The sequence below is a fragment of the Anomaloglossus baeobatrachus genome, chromosome 7 (assembly GCF_048569485.1).
Source record: "Anomaloglossus baeobatrachus isolate aAnoBae1 chromosome 7, aAnoBae1.hap1, whole genome shotgun sequence".
NCBI lineage: Eukaryota > Metazoa > Chordata > Amphibia > Anura > Aromobatidae > Anomaloglossus > Anomaloglossus baeobatrachus.
Genome location: NC_134359.1, coordinates 279767073 through 279788808, shown reverse-complemented (window position 1 = coordinate 279788808; position 21736 = coordinate 279767073). Strand labels below are relative to the sequence as shown.

At 52.1% G+C, this 21736-nt stretch overlaps 1 protein-coding gene across 2 annotated transcripts in view; it reads left to right on the top strand.

Annotated features, from left to right (window-relative positions):
* The window catches only part of CCNF (cyclin F), a 69816-nt gene that overhangs the window by 45437 nt on the left and 2643 nt on the right, over window positions 1-21736 (top strand). The window contains exons 13-16 of one of the 2 annotated variants that reach the window (XM_075319408.1): window positions 1712-1799; window positions 1986-2085; window positions 9959-10089; window positions 11524-11696. In XM_075319408.1, coding sequence (XP_075175523.1) covers window positions 1712-1799; window positions 1986-2085; window positions 9959-10089; window positions 11524-11696 — 492 coding nt within the window. Of the gene's footprint in view, window positions 1-1711; window positions 1800-1985; window positions 2086-9955; window positions 10090-11523; window positions 11697-21736 lie in introns of both variants that reach the window. The other variant, XM_075319407.1, reaches the window with a different exon arrangement.

Below are 21736 nucleotides of genomic sequence, written 5' to 3'. Positions count from 1 at the left end.
GAGGCCACAGGGGCACAGGCTGCCGTGGGGAGGCCACAGGGGCACAGGCTGCCGTGGGGAGGCCACAGGGGCACAGGCTGCCGTGGGGAGGCCACAGGGGCACAGGCTGCCGTGGGGAGGCCACAGGGGCACAGGCTGCCGTGGGGAGGCCACAGGGGCACAGGCTGCCGTGGGGAGGCCACAGGGGCACAGGCTGCCGTGGGGAGGCCACAGGGGCACAGGCTGCCGTGGGGAGGCCACAGGGGCACAGGCTGCCGTGGGGAGGCCACAGGGGCACAGGCTGCCGTGGGGAGGCCACAGGGGCACAGGCTGCCGTGGGGAGGCCACAGGGGCACAGGCTGCCGTGGGGAGGCCACAGGGGCACAGGCTGCCGTGGGGAGGCCACAGGGGCACAGGCTGCCGTGGGGAGGCCACAGGGGCACAGGCTGCCGTGGGGAGGCCACAGGGGCACAGGCTGCCGTGGGGAGGCCACAGGGGCACAGGCTGCCGTGGGGAGGCCACAGGGGCACAGGCTGCCGTGGGGGAGAGTGAGGAGCACAGGCTGCCGTGGGGAGGCCACAGGGGCACAGGCTGCCGTGGGGGAGAGTGAGGAGCACAGGCTGCCGTGGGGGAGAGTGAGGAGCACAGGCTGCCGTGGGGGAGAGTGAGGAGCACAGGCTGCCGTGGGGGAGAGTGAGGAGCACAGGCTGCCGTGGGGGAGAGTGAGGAGCACAGGCTGCCGTGGGGGAGAGTGAGGAGCACAGGCTGCCGTGGGGGAGAGTGAGGAGCACAGGCTGCCGTGGGGCAGAGTGAGGAGCACAGGCTGCCGTGGGGCAGAGTGAGGAGCACAGGCTGCCGTGGGGGAGAGTGAGGAGCACAGGCTGCCGTGGGGGAGAGTGAGGAGCACAGGCTGCCGTGGGGGAGAGTGAGGAGCACAGGCTGCCGTGGGGGAGAGTGAGGAGCACAGGCTGCCGTGGGGGAGAGTGAGGAGCACAGGCTGCCGTGGGGGAGAGTGAGGAGCACAGGCTGCCGTGGGGGAGAGTGAGGAGCACAGGCTGCCGTGGGGGAGAGTGAGGAGCACAGGCTGCCGTGGGGGAGAGTGAGGAGCACAGGCTGCCGTGGGGGAGAGTGAGGAGCACAGGCTGCCGTGGGAATGCACGAGGAGGACGGGACACTGCACGGAGAACAGGCTGCAGTGGGAATGCGCAAGGTGGATGGGACGCTGCACGGAGCACAGGCTGCAGTGGGGATGTGCAGGGGCACACACAGGCATGGGAGCACAAACACACCTGTCGGACGCTGAGGTAGTAGCTTCTCTTCTGTGGAAAAAGAGCGAGTTGAGCGCTAACTCCACCCACAAAGTACGTCCTCACGCTAGCATGAGGACGTAAGCCATACAGGGTTTAAAGGGCCAGCAGCAAGCAAGACGCTGCTGCCTCCCGAGCTCTGTGGACTGTGCAATGTGCCCGGGGGCCGCAGAAAAGGTCATGGCGGGCCGCATACGGCCCGCGGGCCGGAGGTTCCCCACCCCTGCACTAAAGTAAACATTAAAAAATGTATGGTGCAGTACCACATTTCACCACAGTTAGGGGCATTTAATTTCCATAGACTATAATGCAACAGCGCCCCCAACTCTAAATTGCAATACCTTTTTGCCTGTGTGAGAGATGTTAGAAACCTAGGTGCCTTTCTGATTACATCACATGTATTGTCTTTCTTTTTTCTTTCCCAGCACTTCCATGGCCGGCTCAGTTGGCCGAGTGTACGGGTTTCACGTTGGAACACTTAACCCCTTGTGTGCTGCTTCTGCATAAGAAATGGTAAGTAAGGGGGGGCCACGTTACCGCTCTCCGGAGAATGTTTGCTAACTGAGGCATGAGTCAGTCCCTGGCTCCGGCTGATTTGTAGGGTGACTAATCTCTGGACGTCTGGTGCTGTATACAAACCAGACGCTGGTGATTTATAATATATCGTTTTAATTTGTTTTTCCTCTTTTGTGTTTGTAGTTTTCATGATGACGCACCAAAAGACTACAGACAAGTGTCGCTGACCGCCGTGAAGCAGAGGTTCCAGAATGACCTTTATGGCAATATCGGCAATGAAAAGGTGAGACCTTTAAAAAAAAAAATTCTGTTTTGTGTATACAGCTCCCATGCAGACCTATGTCTCCCATGATTACAGACTACAAGGAAAACCCGGGTGTAGTCTGATCCTGCACCCCGACGTTGCTCCGATCCCTCTCCCTAGTGTCTAGATTTACACAGGAGGAGGCAGAGGGTTGAGTAACCGCGCCTGTAAGTCTTTAATGACGGTGCTGAAAATGGGCAAATCCATTCGAGCTATCCTTGTCGGGCATTGCAAGTGTCTGCTCCAGCAATCCTTTCTCTGGCATCCTTGGTCTAGAGGCCTCACACTATGCCATGGAGGTGTCCAAAATACTGTATAGAGGATTGCTGGTGCAGAAGTGAATCCTGCCGTGGTCTGGCTGTCGAGGAGAACAAAACTCTATGCCTCACCGACCGGGTTACCATCACCATTGTGCTCATCCTCTACCGTAAGCGAACACTCTTCTTGCCCACCTCCTATACACATGCACGCTCATCCTGAGTGAGCATTCATGTCTTTTCTGTAGTGCGAGGGGAGGGGGAGTAAGCTGTTGGTGGCTGATCTCCAATGTAAACAAGAGGATTGAGCTTTGGAATTCACTATGCTCAGGTTCTTCCCATCCCCAACATCTGTTGGGGCACAGGGTGGAAGCTTTCTAATAAGATGTCAACTTTTGTAAATCTGCATTAAAGGGAACCTGTCACCACTTTTTTGGCGTATAAGCTGCGGCCACCACCACTGGGCTCTTATATACCATTCTAACATGCTGTATATAAGAGCCCAGGCCGCTGTGAGAACATAGGTAAGTGTTTAATGGTCGTACGGTGGGCCAGATGGGCATCTCCAGTCTCCGGTGCCGGCGCCGCCTCTTGCGGCCATCTTCGTCCTCTTTCTGAAGCCTGTGTGCGTGACGCGTCTACGTCATACACACTCGCCGGTCCTGCGCAGGCACACTACAATACTTTGATCTGCCCTGCCGCCTCTTTTCAGCCATCTTTGTCCTCCTTCACTAGCCGCGGTGCATCACGGGTCCGACGTCATCCACACTCGCCGGCATTCAGGTGCTGAGCAGGGCAGATCAAAGTATTGTAGTGCGCCTGTGCGGGACCGGCGAGTGTGTATGACTTATGACGCGTCATGCACACAGGCTTCAGAAAGAGGACGAAGATGGCCGAAAGAGGAGGCACCGGAGAAAGGAGGTGCCCATATGGCTCACCGCACGACCGTTAGGTAAGCATTATAAAGTGTTTTTTTATGTTCTACACAGCGGCCTAGGCTCTTATATACAGCATGTTAGAATGCTGTATATAAGAGCCCGGTGGTGGTGGCCACAGCTTATAGGTCAAAAAAGTGAAGACAGGTTCCCTTTAACACTTGACTGTAGAATCTGACTACATGGGGTTTGTGACTCCTTAAGGTACATAGTTCTGCACAGGTGCTGTGTACAAAAAACATCAGGATTTTTTTTTTTTTTCTTCAGCGCTTTATTGGGAGACCCAGACGATTGGGGTATAGCTACTGCCTCCGGAGGCCACACAAAGCACTACACTAAAAAGTGCAAGGCCCCTCCCCTTCTGGCTATACCCCCCCGTGGTATCACGGGTTCTCCAGTTTTCAAGCTTTGTGCGAAGGAGGTCAGACATCCATGCATAGCTCCACAGATTTTAGTCAGCAGTAGCTGCTGACTATTTCGGATGGAAGAAAAGAGGGCCCATATAGGGCCCCCAGCATGCTCCCTTCTCACCCGTTGATGGTGTTGTAAGGTTGAGGTACCTATTGCTGGTACGGAGGCTGGAGCCCACATGCTGTTTTCCTTCCACATCCCCCTGGGGGGCTCTGAGGAAGTGGGATCCTGCCGGCCTCAAAGCTCTGACGCCGGGCTCCATCCACAGACCCATTTGAACCTGCTGGATACGGAGCTGGAGTACCGTTCAGGGACATGGCCCTGCACCATTACAGGTACTCTGTGTCCCCGTACACACAGGCACAGCACACTCCAGACTTGCTGGGTGTGCTAGTGCGCCGGGGACAGTAAAGGGTTACAGTCACTGCAGCTTTGCTGAGTGACTTTGTGTATTGGGAACTACCGCGCCGGACGCTCCGGGAGCGGTGGCGCGGCTGGGACTTGTAGTTCGCCGGGGACTGGGCGCCGACCGCGCTTTTACGGCGGCGGCGCTTATAAATCCAGTCCCCGGCTTCTGCGGCCTAGTGCCGCTTCGTTCCCGCCCCCTCCCTGTCACTCAGGGAAGGGGACAGGCGCTGAGCAATCAGCAGCGCCGAGGGCTGGAGCCTTTTTACATGCTCCAGCCCTCTCACTGCACACTGTCGGACGCCGGATTCCCGCTCTGACTTGGGGCACGCCCACGGCCCGCCCCTCCTCACACGAGCTGGGGAAGACGCCGGCAGCCATTACTGCAGTCCGAGCTCGGACTTTCGGCAACCAGGCAGGACGGTGGCGACCATACACCCGCTTATAGGCGGGCGGTAAGCGGCACACATAGTGCTGACCCCAATATATACTGCAGTGTGTACATGTGTATTTTAACTGCATAGGTCGCTATATGCCCGCTTGGAGAGCGACACATCAGCAGCAGGAAAGCAGGTGTGCTAAGGCACAGGCTTTCTAGGCTGCTTGTATTGCACGTACTGAAGTGTTCATTTGTGTTTATGCTTGTATGCTATACACTGCACTGTACAGTCGCTAGTCTTAGCTATATTCTCCTGGAATGGCTAGACTACAGCAGCAGAAAACCAAGGGTGCTGGGGCACAGGTTTTTTTCTATGCTGCTTGTATTGCATGGGCTGCAGTGTGCATTTGTACTTGTGCTTGTATGCTATACATTGCACTGTACGGTCACTCTTCTGGGCTATATTCCCCTAGATGACTAGTCTACAGCAGCAGAAGAGCAGAGGTGCCAGGGCACAGGCTTCTATGCTGCTTGTATTGCTTGTGCTGCAGTGTTCATTTGTACTTTATGCTTGTATGCTATACATTGCACTGTACGGTCACCAATCTTGGCTATATACTTCTAGATGGCTAGTCGGCAGCGGCAAAAAAGCAACACAGATTTTCAGTGCTGTTTTTACTACATGGGATGCTGTTCATGACACCGTCCCATTGTGTGCATGCTCCCCTGTAGCACTTCGTCTGCCGGGGTCTCTAGCACTTCGTCTGCCGGGGTCTCTACTAGTCGTGGCCAAAGAAACCACCTGTCATCCCTGTCCAAGGACAGGGACGGAGTTGCAGTTTCGACAGATATATTGTCATAAGATAGAGATTTGCAGTCCAGACAGGCCATGGGCAATCTTCCTGACCAACCTCATTTGGAACGGGGGGGTCCCAGGAGGACTCTCTGTATGATAAGGCAGCTCTCCAGGACTTTGATCCTGACATCGCTATCAATCCGGATACACCGGATGGTAACGCCATACGGAATGATCCTATAGCGTCCATCAATGGAAGGTTGGATCTTTCTCCCTCAGCTCCCCCAGTGGAGGAGTCAGCTTCACAGCAGGAGAAGTCCCTTTTCAGTATCTCAAACGGATATTGAGTATTTTTCTGGCCACGCTGACTTCAGAGAAGCAGTCCAGAAACACCACGCTTACCAGATAAGCGTCTTCTCCAAACGTTTTTAAGATACACGTTATCCCTTTTCCCCTGACGTGGTCAAGCGCTGGACCCAGGGTCCAAAGGTGGATTCTCCAATCTCCAGGCTTGCGTCTAGAGCCATAGTTGCACTGGAGATGGGGCTTCACTTAAAGATGCCATTCACAGACAGATGGACTCTGGTTGAAATCTGTCTAGGAGGCTATCGGCGTGTCGGTTGCTCCGGCATTCACAGCCGTATAGGCAACCTAACCTTTTCAGCTGTTCTTGCGCAGCTGGCCTTGAGCACATGTACATCTGTACCGCAGAGGCGTCCGTAACTCCGCAATGTCTGCACTGCGACTTACCCTATTAATGCTGTCCTAAAAGTACAGTCGAGGTTTCGGTCCTTCCCAAGCTCGGGCAGGTCCCAATTGTCCTCGTGCAAAAGGGCTACAAAACCTCAGACGGGCTCAGATTCCGGCCGGGCTCAATCACGCCCAAGGAAGGCAGCCGGAGGAACCGCTACCAAGGCGGTCTCCTCATGACTCTCAGCTCTCTCTCTCTCTCCGCATCCGCGGTTGATGGCAGACTCCCCCGCCTTTGGCGACATTTAGCTGCCACAGGTCACAGACCGGTGGGTGACGGACATTGTGCTCACGTGCACAGGACAGTGTTCTGTTCTCGTCCTCCGACTCCATTCTTCAGAACGGCCCCACCTCCCCACCGAGCAGATGCCCTGCTGCAGGCGGTGGACGCTCTAAGAGCAGAAGGAGTGGTGATCCCTGTCCCCCCTCAGGAACGAGGGCGAGGGTTTGTACTCCAATCTCTTTGTGGCTCCAAAAAAGGACGTCTCCTTCCGTCCTGTTCTGGACCTAAAACTGCTCAATAAGCATGCGAACGCCAGGCGGTTCCGGATGGAATCCCTCCGATCCGTCATTACCTCAATGTCTCGAGGAGACTTCCTTGCCTCAACAGACATCAAAGATGCCTATCTCCACGTGCCAATTGCTACGGAGCACCAACGTTTTCTACGTTTTGTGATAGGAGACGACCATCTTCAGTTCGTAGCTCTGCCATTCGGTCTGGCGACAGCCCCACGGGTGTTCACCAAGGTCATGGCAGCAGTGGTAGCAGTCTTGCACTCTCAGGGACACCCGGTGATCCCTTACTTGGACGATCTACTCGTCAAAGCACCCTCCCTCGAGGCATGACAACGCAGCCTGAATGTTACGCTGGAGACTCTCCAGACTTTCGGGTGGATCATCAATTTGGCAAGGTCAAATCGGTCACCGACTCAATCACTAACGTATCTCGGCATGGAGTTCACACTCTATCAGCGATAGTGAAGCTTCCGCTGAACAAGCAGCGTTCACTGCAAACAGAGGTGCAGTCTCTCCTTCAAGGCCAGTCGCACCCCTTAAGGCGCCTCATGCACTTCCTAGGGAAGATGGTGGCAGCCATGGAGGCAGTTCCCTTTGCGCAGTTTCATCTGCGCCAACTGCAAGGGGACATTCTCCGCCAATGGGACGGGCAGTCAACCTCCCTGGACAGGAAAGTCTCCCTTTCCCAGACGGCCAAGGACTCTCTGCAATGGTGGCTTATTCCCACCTCATTGTCACAGTGAAGATCCTTCCTACCCCCATCCTGGGCAGTGGGCACGACAGATACGAGTCTGTCAGGGTGGGGAGCAGTTTGTCTCCGCCACAGGGCTCAGGGGACGTGGAGTCAGCAGGAGTCCACCCTTCAGATCAATGTTCTGGAAATCGGGGCAGGGTATCTTACCCTACTAGCTTTCCAGCAGTGGCTAGAAAGAGAGCAGATCCGAATCCAGTCGGACAACTCCACAGCGGTGGCATACATCAACCACCAAGGAGGGACGCGCAGTCGGCAAGCCTTCCAGGAAGTCCGGCGAATCCTCATGTGGGTGGAGGACACAGCATCCACCATATCCGCAGTTCACATCCCGGGCGTAGAAAACTGGGAAGCAGACTTCCTCAGTCGCCAGGGTATGGACGCAGGGGAATGGTCCCTTCACCCGGACGTGTTTCAGGAAATCTGTCGCCGCTGGGGGGTGCCGGACGTCGACCTAATGGCGTCTCGGCACAACAACAAGGTCCCGGCATTTATGGCACGATCGCGCGATCACAGAGCTCTGGCGGCAGACGCCTTAGTGCAAGATTGGTCGCAGTTCCGGCTCACATATGTGTTTCCACCTCTGGCACTCTTGCCCAGAGTACTGCGCAAAAAATCAGATCCGATTGCAGCCGCGTCATACTCGTCGCCCCAGACTGGCCGAGGAGATCGTGGTACCCGGATCTGTGGCATCTCACGGTCGGCCGACCGTGGTCACTACCAGGCTGGCCAGACTTACTGTCCCAAGGGCCGTTTTTTCCATCGGAATTCTGCGGCCCTGAACCTGACTGTGTGGCCATTGAGTCCTGGATCCTAGCGTCTTCAGGATTATCCCAAGGGATCGTTGCCACCATGAAACAGGCTAGGAAGTCCACCTCTGCTAAGATCTACCACAGAACGTGGAAGATTTTCTTAACCTGGTGCTCGGCTCAGGGAGTGTCTCCCTGGCCATTTGCATTGCCTACTTTTCTTTCCTTCCTGCAATCGGGGTTAGAAAAGGGCTTGTCGCTCGGCTTCCTTGAGGGGGAAGTCTCGGCACTATCCGTGTTTTTTCAGAAGCGTCTAGCACGTCTTTCTAAGGTGCGCACGTTCCTACAGGGGGTCTGTCATATCGTACCCCCGTACAAGCGGCCGTTAGATCCATGGGATCTCAACAGGGTATTAGTTGCTCTCCAGAAGCCGCCTTTCGAGCCTCTGAAGGAAGTTTCCTTTCTCGCCTGTCACAGAAGGTGGCGTTTCTCGTTGCGATCACATCGCTTCGGCGAGTGTCTGAGCTGGCAGCTCTGTCATCCAAGGCTCCCTTCCTGGTGTTCCACCAGGACAAGGTAGTGCTGCGCCCCATTCCGGAGTTTCTCCCTAAGGTCGTATCCTCATTTCATCTTAATCAGGATATATCCTTGCCTTCCTTTTGTCCTCATCCGGTTCACCGGTATGAAAAGGACTTACGTTTGTTAGATCTGGTGAGAGCACTCAGACTCTACATTTCCCGCACGGCGCCCATGCGCCGTTCCGATGCACTTTTTGTCCTTGTCGCTGGTCCGCGCAAGGGGTTTGCAGACTTCTAAAGCCACCCTGGCTCGATGGATCAAAGAACCAATTCTAGAGGCCTACCGTTCTGCGGGGCTTCCGGTTCCTTCAGGGCTAAAAGCCCACTCAACCAGAGCCGTGGGTGCATCCTGGGCATTACGTCACCAGGCTTCGGCTCAACAAGTGTACCAGGCAGCTACCTGGTCCAGTCTGCACACTTTCACCAAGCATTATCAGGTGCATACCTATGCTTCGGCGGATGCCAGCTTAGGTAGAAGAGTCCTGCAGGCGGCAGTGACACCCCCGTAGGGGAGGGCTGTTTTGCAGCCCTAACATGAGGTATTTCTTTACCCACCCAGGGACAGCTTTTGGACGTCCCAATCGTCTGGGTCTCCCAATAGAGCGCTGAAGAAGAAGGGAATTTTGTTACTTACCGTAAATTCCTTTTCTTCTAGCTCTTATTGGGAGACCCAGCACCCGCCCTGTTGTCCTTCGGGATGTTTTTGTTGTTTGCGGGTACACATGTTGTTCATGTTGAACGGTTTTTCAGTTCTCCGATGTTACTCGGAGTTAATTTGTTTAAACCAGTTATTGGCTTTCCTCCTTCTTGCTTTGGCACTAAAACTGGAGAACCCGTGATACCACGGGGGGGTATAGCCAGAAGGGGAGGGGCCTTGCACTTTTTAGTGTAGTGCTTTGTGTGGCCTCCGGAGGCAGTAGCTATACCCCAATCGTCTGGGTCTCCCAATAAGAGCTAGAAGAAAAGGAATTTACGGTAAGTAACAAAATTCCCTTCTTTTCCATTGACGCAATAAAAAAATGCAATAGTATACACACCCCTTTTTTTTTATTTGACTACGCTACATAAATGTGGGGCTTTTGCTCAAGATTTTATCATTGATCGTAATAACTAAATGCCAAGGCTGATCGCCCACCATGGTCCGACCTTTGCATTAAATGTTAATGTGCAGAACTGATGGGAACAAGCATGCGCATTACTCTTGCGGTGGCGGATTGTAGGTGACGGCGCTGTGTGTTTAGCAGGTGTTGGATCACTGGCTGCTGGTCACTCTTCTGGGAGTGGGTGCTTGGCTCAGGTAACAATCTGATTGCTGTTCTCAGCAGGTGATGGACTACAGCCAGCTGTGTACTTTGCTCGGGGTCTCCCTCCAGGATACAGAGAGCCCTGCATCCTCTCCTAGTGTCGCAGACATCCATCCCTTCCTGTGCTCACCTGCTGGGAACAAAACGAAAAGGTAACTAGAATGCTTATGGAAAAAAATGTCTTATGTAGATTGTACAAGATTAGAAAAGCATGCTAACTTCCTTTTTAAGGCTAAGGCCACACAAGCAGTTAACATCCTATGCAAGAGTATTATTCTAATGACCCCCAACTCCCGAGCGTGATCCAAGTGTCATGCTGCTGTGATGCGATCCTGAGATCAGATCACAGCTGCGGTGGAGAGGGAGGGAATAATATCCCCTTCTCCTCCATTATCAGCTAATGCGATTATCGCACTGCACTCCGATGTCATCAGTGTGGTGCAATGTTTCTGTCGCACACACAGACTTGTATGGGTGTGAGTGAAAATGGATCGGATTCCATCCGCAGCATGCTGCGACTGTTTTCTCTGTCCAATTATGGCTGAGAAGAAAGAAAATCACAAATGGTTACGGCCCCATAGAGTAACATGGATCCAGTAGAATGCGAAAATATTATATATATAGATATAGATATAGATATAGATATATATATATATATATATATATATATATATATCTCATTTTAATTATTTTTTTTTTTTTTATCGCATGTCACATGTGTCTTTTAAGGCTGTGTGTGGTATTGCAACTCCGCTTTGGCCAGTTGCTGGAGCAGGCTTGTAATATCTTATAACCTGTAGATGGGAGTAGTTCAATTTCTAGAAGAAAGCAGCCATGTTATTTAATGAAGGGGTTGTCTGGAGTTTTCCAAAAATCAATACATTTAGTAAAATTGCAACCAGTGGGAGAGGGGCAGGATATGATTATTAGGGTGGGTGGGTGGGGGGGTACATTCACAGCTTTCAAAGCTACCAAATCTAGTTGGCAGAACAGGGAACACCCATGCTGTGGTGACTGGCGACGTGAGTGGCACAACACTGCAAGCATTAAGGGCATACAAATTTAAAAGAATTATTTATATATATATATATATATATATATATTATATATGTGTGTATGTATGTATGTTATATTATATTATGTTATATTATATTATTTTTTTTATATTATATATTTTTTTATATTTTAATATATAATTTTAATAAACATTTTGAATTCCTAGATCGTTTTTTTTTTTGTTTTTTTTTTTAATTTCTATTTTAAATACATTAATCTTTATAGAACTGGATGGCAATGTTATATATTCACAGAAATAATACTGAATTTATCAATGCCCTGCTGATTTGATACCATGTCTTCCCTGGTCCCACACCGGTCCCTTTTGGCCATAGCGCTACATATGTCTGCTGTAGCATTGACCTCCGGCGGTGATTAACTGCAGAAGTTGCAGATGGGACCAGGAAACAGTTGATTACCCCTTTTTCAATTTTATTTTTGCTTTTGTTACTGAGAGAGATGATTCCAAACGTTTTGTGCTTGATATGTGACCATACTCCAGTGTAATTAATTAAAAATGGATTTGACAGGCGAAGAGAAGATGATTTTCAAGAAGATCGGGGAAGCTTTGTGACCACCCCGACTGCTGAACTGTCCAATCAAGAGGAAACGCTGCTCGGTAACTTTTTGGACTGGAGTCTCGATTCTTCTTGCACGGGCTATGAGGGTGACCGGGAGAGCGAAGGAGAAAGGGAAGGGGATGGTAAGTGTCAATGACATACCTGTTGGCGTCTATCATGGTGTCTGGAGCTCTTCTAATTGGAGGATTGTATTTTAATTATACTCCTGCATTTCAGCCATGTTTAAATCTTTAATTATGTCAAGGTGGCTAGACCATGGCAGAATTGTACTACATTCAGATTAAGGCTGAATTTGGACGTCTACGGACTGCAATGCCCGGACCGGCTATGAATCTCGTGACTTGTACGAACAGCCTCGTATATGGCTATGCGTAGTCTGAATTCAGCCTAAATGGGTGTGAAGTGGTTATTTATGTGGATTTTGGCTTATGGCTGCTTAAAGATGTCTCCTAGAATGTGATGAAATGGCCCTTATGCCATAGTTCAAGGTGCAGCCAGTCCTAGTCGCATACAAGAATGGGTTAAAGCTTGAAGAAACGTTGCTCGGGATGGGTTTCAGCTGATAGAAGAGCAGGACTATAAACACCGAGTGTACCATGTAAGCTGCCCGAGCGGGCTGTGACATGAGGAGAAATAAATCTGCTTGTTGACTGAGCTCGAAAGCTCAAAGGATGTTTTTCTTCTTCAGCTTCAGTCCTCCGTGCACAGTCAGGTTTTTTTTTTTTTTTCTTCTCATGTCACAGCCCTAATCTTCTATCTCGCTGCTCAAGATGTGTCTATACGAACTGCAACCCCATCCTGACACTTGACTAGTGGTCGCTCATCATTACTCGTCACCTAATTCAAATTGCAGCCCGTCCTAAAGCGCTCGAGTCCCCTTTACTTGAGTAGGTTGGACGCTGATGGGCTCGACTCGAGTAATGAGTATAATGGAAGTCAATTATTGTACAGTCCGGTGCGGTCACTGGGGTGCCGGCTACCACCATTCACTGAAGGGAACCAGCTCTTTTTGTCAGATCGTTCACGAATGACACATCTGAGCACCTGCGATATTTGGCCGAGTACCGAGCGTACCTGGGCACCCGCGATACTTGGCCGGGTACCGAGCGTACCTGGGCACCCGCGATACTTGGCCGGGTACCGAGCGTACCTGGGCACCCGCGATATTTGGCCGGGTACCGAGCGTACCTGGGCACCCGCGATACTTGGCCGGGTACCGAGGGTACCTGGGCACCCGCGATACTTGGCCGGGTACCGAAGGTACCTGGGCACCCGCGATACTTGGCCAAGACCTGATCGGTCCCCTAGCACGCTCGCTCATCATTAGTGAAGAAGGCCATTTTATCACATTCTTCAAAAATCTGCTCATCCCTATCCACAGTATGTGATATTGCAGCTCAGGACTGTTTACTTCACGTCAATGGACCAGAGTTGCAATACTAGAAATGACCTGTGGCAGTGGTGGCGCTGTTTTGGGAAGGGGGAGAGCAGCCATGTTTTTTCTTAATCGTGGAAACCCATTTAAGGCTATGTGCGCACTAGAAATGTGAATTTTCTCAAGAAAATTTCTTGAGAAACTTCTGCCAGTGAAAGATTTCCGGACCTGCGGAAAAAATCCGCACCAAATCCGCATGCGGTTTTGCCGCGGATTTACCGCGGGTTTGTCCCTGCAATAAATAATAAAGATAATCGATAGACAGATAATGGATAGCGGGAAAGATGGATAGATGAATAGATAGATAGAGGGATAGATAGATAGATGAATAGATGAATAGATAGAGGGATAGATAGATAGAGGGATAGATAGATAGAGGGATAGATAGATAGAGGGATAGTTAGATAGAGGGATAGATAGATAGAGGGATAGATAGATAGAGGGATAGATAGATAGATAGAGGGATAGATAGATAGATAGAGGGATAGATAGATAGATAGAGGGATAGATAGATAGATAGAGGGATAGATAGATAGATAGAGGGATAGATAGATAGATAGAGGGATAGATAGATAGATAGAGGGATAGATAGATAGAGGGATAGATAGATAGAGGGATAGATAGATAGAGGGATAGATAGATAGAGGGATAGATAGATAGAGGGATAGATAGATAGAGGGATAGATAGATAGAGGGATAGATAGATAGAGGGATAGATAGATAGAGGGATAGATAGATAGAGGGATAGATAGAGGGATAGATAGAGGGATAGATAGAGGGATAGATAGAGGGATAGATAGAGGGATAGATAGAGGGATAGATAGAGGGATAGATAGAGGGATAGATAGAGGGATAGATAGAGGGATAGATAGAGGGATAGATAGAGGGATAGATAGAGGGATAGATAGATAGAGGGATAGATAGATAGAGGGATAGATAGATAGAGGGATAGATAGATAGAGGGATAGATAGATAGAGGGATAGATAGATAGAGGGATAGATAGATAGAGGGATAGAGGGATAGAGGGATAGATAGAGGGATAGATAGAGGGATAGATAGATAGAGGGATAGATAGATAGAGGGATAGATAGATAGAGGGATAGATAGATAGAGGGATAGATAGATAGAGAGATAGATAGATGAGAAAAACCTATATAATGTTCCACCTCCCTGCATTTTCTAAGCTGGCACCCTTTAGTGACTTTCATGTGGCACTAAAGGGTGCTTAGCCTTGTATTTAGCCATAAAATAAATAAATAATTAAAAAAAATGACGTGAGGTCCCCCCATATTTTGTAGCCAGCTTGGGTAAAGCAGACGGCTGCAGCCTGCAGACCACCGCTGGCAGCTTCACCTTGGCTGATAATCCAAAACAGTGGGCACCCCACGCTGTTATTTTAAATTATATAAATAATTTAAAACAAAAAACGTGTGGTCCCCCCCATATTGGATCACCAGCCAAGGTAAAGCGGACAGCTGGGGTCTGATATTCTCAGACTAGGGAGGTCCACTGTTATTGGACACTCCCCAGCCTAAAAATAGCAGGCCGCAGCCGCCCCAGAAGTGGCGCATCCATTAGACGTGCCAATCCTGGCGCTTTCTTCAGCGCTCTATTGGGAGACCCAGACGATTGGGGTATAGCTACTGCCCTCTGGAGGCCACACAAAGCACTACATCAAAAGTGCAAGGCCCCTCCCCCTCTGGCTATACCCCCCCGTGGTATCACGGGTACTCCAGTTTTAGCTTTGTGTGCGAAGGAGGTCAGACATTCCATGCATAGCTCCACAGATTTTAGTCAGCAGTAGCTGCTGACTAGTTCGGATGGAAGAAAAGAGGACACATATAGTGTCCCCAGCATGCTCCCTTCTCACCCCTGGATGGTGTTGTAAGGTTGAGGTACCTATTGCTGGTACAGGGCTGGAGCCTGACATGCTGTTTTCCTTCCACATCCCCTTGGGGGCTCTGTGGAAGTGGGATCCTGCCGGCCTCTCAGCTCTGACGCCGGGCTCCATCCACAGACCCATTAGAACCTGATGGATTCGGAGCAGGAGTACCATCAGGGACCGGGCCCTGCATCATACAGGTACTCTGTGTCCCCGGCAGGCACAGACACACTCCGGGCTGGCTGGGTGTTGTAGTGCGCCGGGGACCGTACACTGAGCTGGTGTTCCTACAGTTATCTGGGGGACTTTGTGTTCTGGGAACGCAGCGCCGACCCCCTCTGGACCGGGCGGCGCTGCTGTGACTTGTGGTGCGCCGGGGATACGCCGACCGCGCTTTTACGGCGGCGGCGTTTATAACTCTAGTCCCCGGCTTTTGGGCCTAGGACGCCGGCAGCTCCGATCGTTCCCGCCCCCACCCTGTCAATCAGGGTAGGGGAGAGACGCTGTTTCACGGCAGCGACGAGGGCTGGAGCCTGATTTACATGCTCCAGCCCTCTCACTAGGCACAGAGGGAAGCAGGCTTCCCGCTCTTGGTCAGGAACGCCCAGGGCCCGCCCCCCTTCTTCTCTCAGAACGCCGGCAGCCATTACATGCATGCCTGGCTGGAGGAAGGACGCAAGGCTCTGGGAGACCTAGACTGAGGGGCTTTGGAAGACCACACACCCGCTCTTAAGCGGGCGGTAAGCGGCTTTTCAGCTGGCCCCTCTAGTGCCTCAGTGTATGTTAGTGTATTGTGTCACTGGACATAGATATTTATTGATTTCCTGCACTGTGAGGTCGCTTCCTGGCTGAATACCCCAGATCGCTCTGAGGAGGCAGCAACATGTCATCCACAAGACGCAAAGCTGCCAAGGCTAGGGCTGTGTGCACTGCGTGTGCTGCATGTGGGGCTGCTCTACCAGCAGGCTCCAAGGACCCCCATTGTGTGCAATGCTCAGATCCGGTGCTGCTTCGCCAGCCGGAGTCAGGAGAGATAGTGACCCAGGCTGAGACGCCTGTAAGTCCTGCCCCGGTGTCGGGGACAGACTTTGCAGTTTTTGCGGTTAATATGTCTGTGACTATGGCAAAAATCCTGGAAACTTTGCAATCCATGCCTGGGGCTCAGTCTATGGACACGGCGAGGTCTATGTCCTCTAATCCTCCGCAGTTGGATTTAATCCAGACTGCAAGGGGGTCCCCGGCTTCTCAGGATGAGTATAATGACTCAGATGATTGCCCCAGCCACCCCAAGCGGGCTCGCTGGGAAAGACCCTCAACGTCATCACACTGCTCCGGGTCTCAGCGCAATCAGTCTCCCTGTGATGTGTCTGAAGAGAGTGATCAGGAGTCTAATCCTGGAACCCCTCTCAATCTGGATACCCCGGATGGGGACGCCATGGTAAACGATCTTATCTCAGCCATCAATAGACTGTTGGATATTTCTCCCCCAGCCCCTTCAGCAGAAGAGGCAGCGGCAGAGCAGGAGAAATTTCGTTTCCTCTATCCCAAGCGTAAATTAAGTGCTCTGTTGGATCACTCTGACTTCAGAGAATCAATCCAGAAGCACGACGCTCATCCAGAAAAGCGTTTCTCTAAACGTTCTAAGGATACACGTTATCCTTTCCCCCCTGATGTGGTCAAGCGCTGGACCCAGTGTCCAAAGGTGGACCCCCCCGATTTCCAAGCTTGCAGCTAGATCCATAGTTGCAGTGGAGGATGGCGCTTCACTTAAGGATGCCAATGACAGACAGATGGACCTTTGGTTAAAATCTGTCTATGAAGCTATCGGCGCGTCGTTTGCTCCAGCATTCGCAGCCGTATGGGCACTCCAAGCTATTTCAGCTGGTTTAGCAAAAGTGGATGCTATCTTACATCCAGCGGTGCCGCAAGTGGCGTCCCTTACCTCGCAGATGTCCGCGTTTGCGTCTTACGCTATCAATGCGGTCCTAGAATCTACCAGCCGCACCTCAATGGCGTCTGCCAATTCGGTAGTTTTGCGCAGAGCATTGTGGTTAAAGGACTGGAAAGCAGATGCTGGTTCCAAAAAATGTTTAACCAGCTTGCCTTTATCTAGAGATAGACTGTTTGGCGAGCCATTGGCTGACATCATTAAACAGTCCAAGGGTAAAGACTCCTCTTTACCCCAGCCCAGATCAAGCAAACCTCAGCAGAGAAAGTGGCAGCAGAAGTTTCAGTCCTTTCGAGGTTCGGGCAAAACGCAATTCTCCTCGTCCAAAGGGACTCAGAGGACGCAAAGAAACTCAGATTCCTGGCGGGCTCATTCACGCCCCAAGAAAGCAAATGGAGGAACCGCTTCCAAAGCGGCTACCTCATGACTTCCAGTCCCCTCCCTCCGCATCTCCGGTCGGGGGCAGGCTCTCCCGCTTTTACGACACTTGGATGTCACAGGTCAAAGACCGGTGGGTGACAGACATTTTGTCGCGCGGGTACAGAATCGAGTTCAGTTCTCGTCCTCCAGCTCGGTTCTTCAGAACCTCCCCACATCCAGACCGTGTAGATGTCCTGCGGCAGGCGGTGGACTCCCTAAGAGCGGAAGGAGTAGTGGTTCCTGTACCGTCTCAGGAACAAGGGAGAGGGTTTTACTCCAATCTCTTTGTGGTGCCAAAAAAGGACGGCTCGTTCCCGTCCTGTTCTGGACCTAAAACTGCTCAACAAACATGTGCACGCCAGACGGTTCCGGATGGAAACCCTCCGTTCTGTCATTGCCTCAATGTCTCAAGGAGACTTCCTTGCCTCAATAGACATCAAAGATGCTTATCTCCACGTGCCAATTGCTACAGAACATCAACGTTTTCTACGTTTTGTGATAGGAGACGACCATCTTCAGTTCGCAGCTCTGCCATTCGGTCTGGCGACAGCCCCCCGGGTCTTCACCAAGGTCATGGCGGCGGTGGTAGCAGTCCTGCACTCTCAGGGACACTCGGTGATCCCTTACCTAGACGATCTACTTGTCAAGGCACCCTCTCAAGAGGCATGCTAACTCAGTCTACAGGCTACGCTGGAGACTCTCCAGACTTTTGGATGGATCATCAACTTTCCAAAGTCAAATCTGTCACCGACACAGTCACTAACGTATCTTGGCATGGAGTTCCATACTCGAGCAGCGAGAGTGAAGCTTCCGCTAAACAAGCAGCGGTCCCTACAGACAGGGGTGCAATCTCTCCTTCAGGGCCAGTCGCACCCCTTACGGCGCCTCATGCACTTCCTAGGGAAGATGGTGGCAGCCATGGAAGCAGTTCCCTTTGCGCAGTTTCATCTGCGTCCACTTCAATGGGACATTCTCCGCCAATGGGACGGGAAGACGACTTCCCTAGACAGGAAAGTCTCTCTTTCCCAGACGGCCAAGGACTCTCTACAATGGTGGCTCCTTCCCACCTCATTGTCTCAGGGAAGATCCTTCCTGCCCCCATCCTGGGCAGTGGTCACGACAGATGCGAGTCTGTCGGGGTGGGGAGCAGTGTTTCTACACCACAGGGCTCAGGGGACGTGGACTCCGCAAGAGTCCACCCTTCAGATCAATGTTCTGGAAATCAGGGCAGTGTATCTTGCCCTACTAGCCTTCCAGCAGTGGCTGGAAGGAAGGCAGATCCGAATCCAGTCGGACAACTCCACAGCGGTGGCATACATCAACCACCAAGGAGGGACGCGCAGCCGGCAAGCCTTTCAGGAAGTCCGGCGCATTCTGAATTGGGTGGAGAACACAGCATCCACCATCTCCGCGGTTCACATCCCAGGCGTAGAAAACTGGGAAGCAGACTTCCTCAGTCGCCAGGGTATGGACGCAGGGGAATGGTCCCTTCACCCGGACGTGTTTCAGGAAATCTGTCGCCGCTGGGGGGTGCCGGACGTCGACCTAATGGCGTCTCGGCACAACAACAAGGTCCCGGCATTCATGGCGCGGTCGCGCGATCAAAGAGCTCTGGCGGCAGACGCCTTGGTGCAAGATTGGTCGCAGTTCCGCCTCCCATATGTATTCCCGCCTCTGGCACTCTTGCCCAGAGTACTACGCAAGATCAGATCCGATTGCAGCCGCATCATACTCGTCGCCCCAGACTGGCCGAGGAGATCGTGGTATCCGGATCTGTGGCATCTCACGGTCGGCCGACCGTGGTCACTTCCAGACCGTCCAGACCTGCTGTCTCAAGGGCCGTTTTTCCATCAGAATTCTGCGGCCCTGAACCTGACTGTGTGGCCATTGAGTCCTGGATCCTATCGTCAACAGGCTTATCCCAGGGAGTGGTAGCCACAATGAGACAAGCTAGGAAGTCAACTTCTGCTAAGATCTACCACAGAACGTGGAAGATTTTCTTAACCTGGTGCTCTGCTCAGGGAGTGTCTCCCTGGCCATTTGCATTGCCCACTTTTCTGTCTTTCCTGCAATCAGGGTTGGAAAAGGGCTTGTCGCTCAGCTCCCTTAAAGGGCAAGTCTCGGCACTATCCGTGTTTTTTCAGAAGCGTCTAGCACGTCTTCCTAAGGTGCGCACGTTCCTGCAGGGGGTCTGTCATATTGTGCCCCCGTACAAGCGGCCGTTGGATCCATGGGATCTGAACAGAGTACTAGTGGCTCTCCAGAAACCGCCTTTCGAGCCTCTCAAAGAAGTTTCTTTTTCTCGCCTGTCACAGAAAGTGGCGTTTCTTGTGGCGATCACATCGCTTCGGCGAGTGTCTGAGCTGGCAGCTCTGTCATCCAAGGCTCCCTTCCTGGTGTTCCACCAGGACAAGGTAGTGCTGCGCCCCATTCCGGAGTTTCTCCCTAAGGTCGTATCCTCGTTTCATCTTAATCAGGATATATCCTTGCCTTCCTTTTATCCTCATCCGGTTCACCGGTATGAAAAGGACTTGCGTTTGCTAGATCTGGTGAGAGCACTCAGGATCTACATTTCCCGCACGGCGCCCATGCGCCGGTCCGATGCACTTTTTGTCCTTGTCGCCGGTCCGCGCAAGGGGTTGCAGGCTTCTAAAGCCACCTTGGCTCGATGGATCAAAGAACCAATTATAGAGGCCTACCGTTCTGCTGGGCTTCCGGTTCCTTCAGGGCTAAAAGCCCACTCAACCAGAGCCGTGGGTGCGTCCTGGGCATTACGGCACCAGGCTTCGGCTCAACAGGTGTGTCAGGCAGCTACCTGGTCGAGTCTGCACACTTTCACCAAGCATTTCGCCGAAGCATTATCAGGTGCATACCTATGCTTCGGCGGATGCCAGCTTAGGTAGAAGAGTCCTGCAGGCGGCAGTGACATCCCTGTAGGGGGGGGCTGTTTTGCAGCTCTAACATGAGGTATTTCTTTACCCACCCAGGGACAGCTTTTGGACGTCCCAATCGTCTGGGTCTCCCAATAGAGCGCTGAAGAAGAAGGGAATTTTGTTACTTACCGTAAATTCCTTTTCTTCTAGCTCTTATTGGGAGACCCAGCACCCGCCCTGTTGTCCTTCGGGATTGTTTTTGCTGTTTGCGGGTACACATGTTGTTCATGTTGAACGGTTTTTTCAGTTCTCCGATGTTACTCGGAGTTAATTTGTTTAAACCAGTTGTTGGCTTCCTCCTTCTTGCTCTGGCACTAAAACTGGAGTACCCGTGATACCACGGGGGGGTATAGCCAGAGGGGGAGGGGCCTTGCACTTTTGATGTAGTGCTTTGTGTGGCCTCCAGAGGGCAGTAGCTATACCCCAATCGTCTGGGTCTCCCAATAAGAGCTAGAAGAAAAGGAATTTACGGTAAGTAACAAAATTCCCTTCTTGCCCCAGCTCATCCCGCGCCCTGGTGCGTTGGCAAACGGGGTAATATATGGGGTTGATGCCAGATGTGTAATGTCACCTGGCATCAAGCCCTGGGGTTGGTGAGGTCAGGCGTCTATCAGATACCCGACATCACCAACCCAGTCAGTAATAATTAAAAAATAGACAACAAAAAAAGTTTTATTTGAAAAAACACTCCCCACATAGCCTCTTTAACCAATTTATTGAAAAGAACAATCAATCCACGTCCGGCGTAATCCAATAAGGGGGGGGTCCCACGGCGATCCATACCATAGTCACTGTCCCAGTCAATGAAGAACAGAATGTTCCCCATTGGCTGGGAGAGCAATGCAGTGACCTGAGCTAACATCAATAGGTCAGCTCAGGTCACTGCAGGGGATGACGAGCGCTGCCATCAGGAGCATAGATGAGATCTTTACCTTCTGTGATCATCTCCTGTACTGCTGACGTCAGCGCTGTCACTGACTTCTATGCCCGCCGCGTTGTCAGAAGTATCGCGAGAGCCCTGACGTCACCGCTAGTGACAGTCTCGGGCCGCTCGCGAGACGGGCATAGACAGCAGTGACCGCGGTGACGTCAGGAGGCAGGAGATCGTCACAGCAGGTAATGATCTCACCTCCTGACAGCAGCGATCGTCATCCCCGCGGCTCCCAGCACTGCAGGATGTCAGTGTCTGCCTGCGCTGCCGCGTGACAGGCTGCTGACACTGCGGGCAGACACTGACACCCTGCAGTGCAGTGTCAGTGTCTGCCTGCGCTGCAGCGTGACAAGCTGCTGACACTGCGGGCAGACACTGACACCCTGCAGTGCAGTGTCAGTGTCTGCCTGTGTCAGTGTCTGCCTGCGCTGCAGCGTGACAAGCTGCTGACACTGCGGGCAGACACTGACACCCTGCAGTGCAGGCAGCCGCGAGGCTGGAGCGGGACACAGACTGCACGGGCACCTGGAGGTCGCTGCGGCGTCCAGGGAGTGTGACGTGTGTTTACTCTGCTCCGCCTCCTCTTCCTGGCATAATATAAAATATAGGTCA